The 1927-nt window shown below is 46.2% G+C and overlaps 1 protein-coding gene across 1 annotated transcript; it reads right to left on the bottom strand.

Annotated features, from left to right (window-relative positions):
* Positions 1 to 165: 165 nt before the first annotated feature.
* LOC103132965 (serine--tRNA ligase, cytoplasmic-like) lies at positions 166 to 1921 on the bottom strand. The gene is made up of 4 exons (XM_007544726.2): positions 1892 to 1921; positions 1635 to 1793; positions 553 to 696; positions 166 to 370 (listed from the first exon to the last, which is right to left on the bottom strand). Exons 2-4 carry the CDS (start codon positions 1716 to 1718, stop codon positions 170 to 172), a joined length of 429 nt encoding a protein of 142 aa, XP_007544788.2. The 5' UTR covers positions 1719 to 1793; positions 1892 to 1921; the 3' UTR covers positions 166 to 169.
* Positions 1922 to 1927: the final 6 nt, after the last annotated feature.

Genomic DNA, 1927 nt, shown 5'->3' with positions numbered 1-1927 from the left:
ATAATGTCCTGATTCATGTAGAAAATGCAGTTATTAGTTATGGCCACCAGAGGGCACCACTGCAACTGCAGTGCACTGATTAAATTTATCTCCCTACTGGTCCATTTTTCGTTTAATTTCTCAGATGTTTGAGTTTATTTAATCCCCCATTAGCGGCAGGACAGAGTCTCTACTGAAACAAACAGACTACAGAATTCAGTTGAGATTCACAAACCTTATAAAGTTCCTCGTCAAACTGGCTGAGCTGGGCCACTTCCTGCATGACCTCTTTCCTCATGAAGAACGGCGTGTACAGCATGGTGTAGTTCTTGCTGTGGAGGATTCTTAAGGCGTAGTTGATCAGAGCCTGCTCCAGGAACACCAGGGGCCCCTGGGAGCAAAACAGGAGAACAAAACGTTAGCGGCCACTTCCAGAACGTACATGTGAAGGATTAAAACTTTGGTCAGAAATGTTCTTCTTCGTGAGTTATGTCTGCACAGTTGGGGCCGCAACATTTTTATTGTAGAGGAGGAACAGAGCAATCCTGTCTTGGTACACCCAGAGGAGCTCACCTTTAGAAAGTAACCTCTGCTCCCAGCCACAACGGCTCCTCTCTCTCCGTCAAAGCCGTCGATCATGACCACCAGGTCAACGTGAGAGTACTTCTTCTGGACGCTGCAGTCGCCCCAGGTACGCTCCACCTTGTTGTCTGCATCCTGATGGAAGAGTTCAAAATCACCAAGTGTTCAGCTAATGTTTCCATCTACTCAGTGGTCCCCAACCTCCGGGCCGCAGGTCGGTACCGGTCAGTAGACCAATTGGTACCGGGCTGCACAAGAAATAATTAAATATTTCAGTTTTATGTATTATTTGAGTCTGGAGGATCTTTTATTTTGAAAATCATTTTACCAGATTTTCTCGGTTACCTGCGCGCCAACACTGAGCCCACAAGCAGCAAAATGAGTAAGAAACAGATCAGGTGTCTTTGGAAAGTTTATTTGCGAAGGGGAAAAGGCCCAGAGAAGAGACAGGAGGATGGATTTATCCCAGACCGGTAGGTGAGTCCCACATTACAGGACCATTCTGCGTAACATGCGGTGACCGGCTCGATAATGAGGCAACAAACTCCAACTGCTTCACCACGTAGAGACCAAGCAGGCTGTGCGCATAAGTAACACTTTGGGTTTTTATTGTCTCTCACCACTCTCAGATGGGACCGTCTCGTTGCACAGAAACAAGCTCAGGGCTCCCATTAGTCATTATCGTGAGTTAAAATGTTCACGAAAGTAAAATGTTCGTTTTTGGGGCGCATCTGTATCTTATTTTGAAGGGATATGTAAATGTTAACATAGCGACCAGAGTCAGAGAGCGTTTGGGCAGTGGTCGAGAGGAAATGAGTAGAGCTTGAGAGTCTTAAGTCTGGTTTAGACGGCAAGATTTAAGAATTGTCGGCCGATTCTCCAAACCTCTGTGACCACAGAGCTGATAAAGGTACAACAGGTTCAATTGGTTCATGTGTCCAAGGCAGGAGCAACAAACCACAAGAACCTATTCCAGTCACAAACATCCCGATTCCTAAAGAAAATCCAGTAAAACCCCCAACATAGCATAGGGGAATTTAGAATAACCAAACACGGAGTCATCCACTGCCTACCTCGTCATTGCTGACCGGTACAGACGGATGCAGGAGGTTGCCGATCTCCCTCAGATACTCAAACCTCTCCGCCTCCAGCTTCATCCTCTCCCGGTCAGTTTTCTCCACTGCCTCATCCACAAGCAAACGCACCTTTTTGATCTGTGTTACTGTTAGTGCCTGACCCAAGAAGGAGAGTCAAAAAAAAAAAAAAGAAAAGTAAGAAAGAGAGCGAAAAAAGAGAGGAGAACATGCACAGATGTGTCCATAACACCCACAGATAGCGTTTCAGCTGTTAGGTCCTCCAGGTTCTG

This window comes from Poecilia formosa, unplaced genomic scaffold, assembly GCF_000485575.1.
Source record: "Poecilia formosa unplaced genomic scaffold, Poecilia_formosa-5.1.2 Scaffold1713, whole genome shotgun sequence".
NCBI lineage: Eukaryota > Metazoa > Chordata > Actinopteri > Cyprinodontiformes > Poeciliidae > Poecilia > Poecilia formosa.
This window is presented reverse-complemented; position numbering and strand designations above follow the sequence as displayed.

Excerpts from the sequence above, each read along its gene's own strand:
- LOC103132965 (XM_007544726.2), bottom strand. The coding sequence starts at position 1,718 with ATGAAGCTGGAGGCGGAGAGGTTTGAGTATCTGAGGGAGATCGGCAAC. Across the intron at positions 697-1,634 it reads TACCGGTCAGCAATGACGAG|GATGCAGACAACAAGGTGGA; the intron begins GTAGGCAGTGGA and ends CTCTTCCATCAG. Across the intron at positions 371-552 it reads GCAGAGGTTACTTTCTAAAG|GGGCCCCTGGTGTTCCTGGA; the intron begins GTGAGCTCCTCT and ends TTTTGCTCCCAG.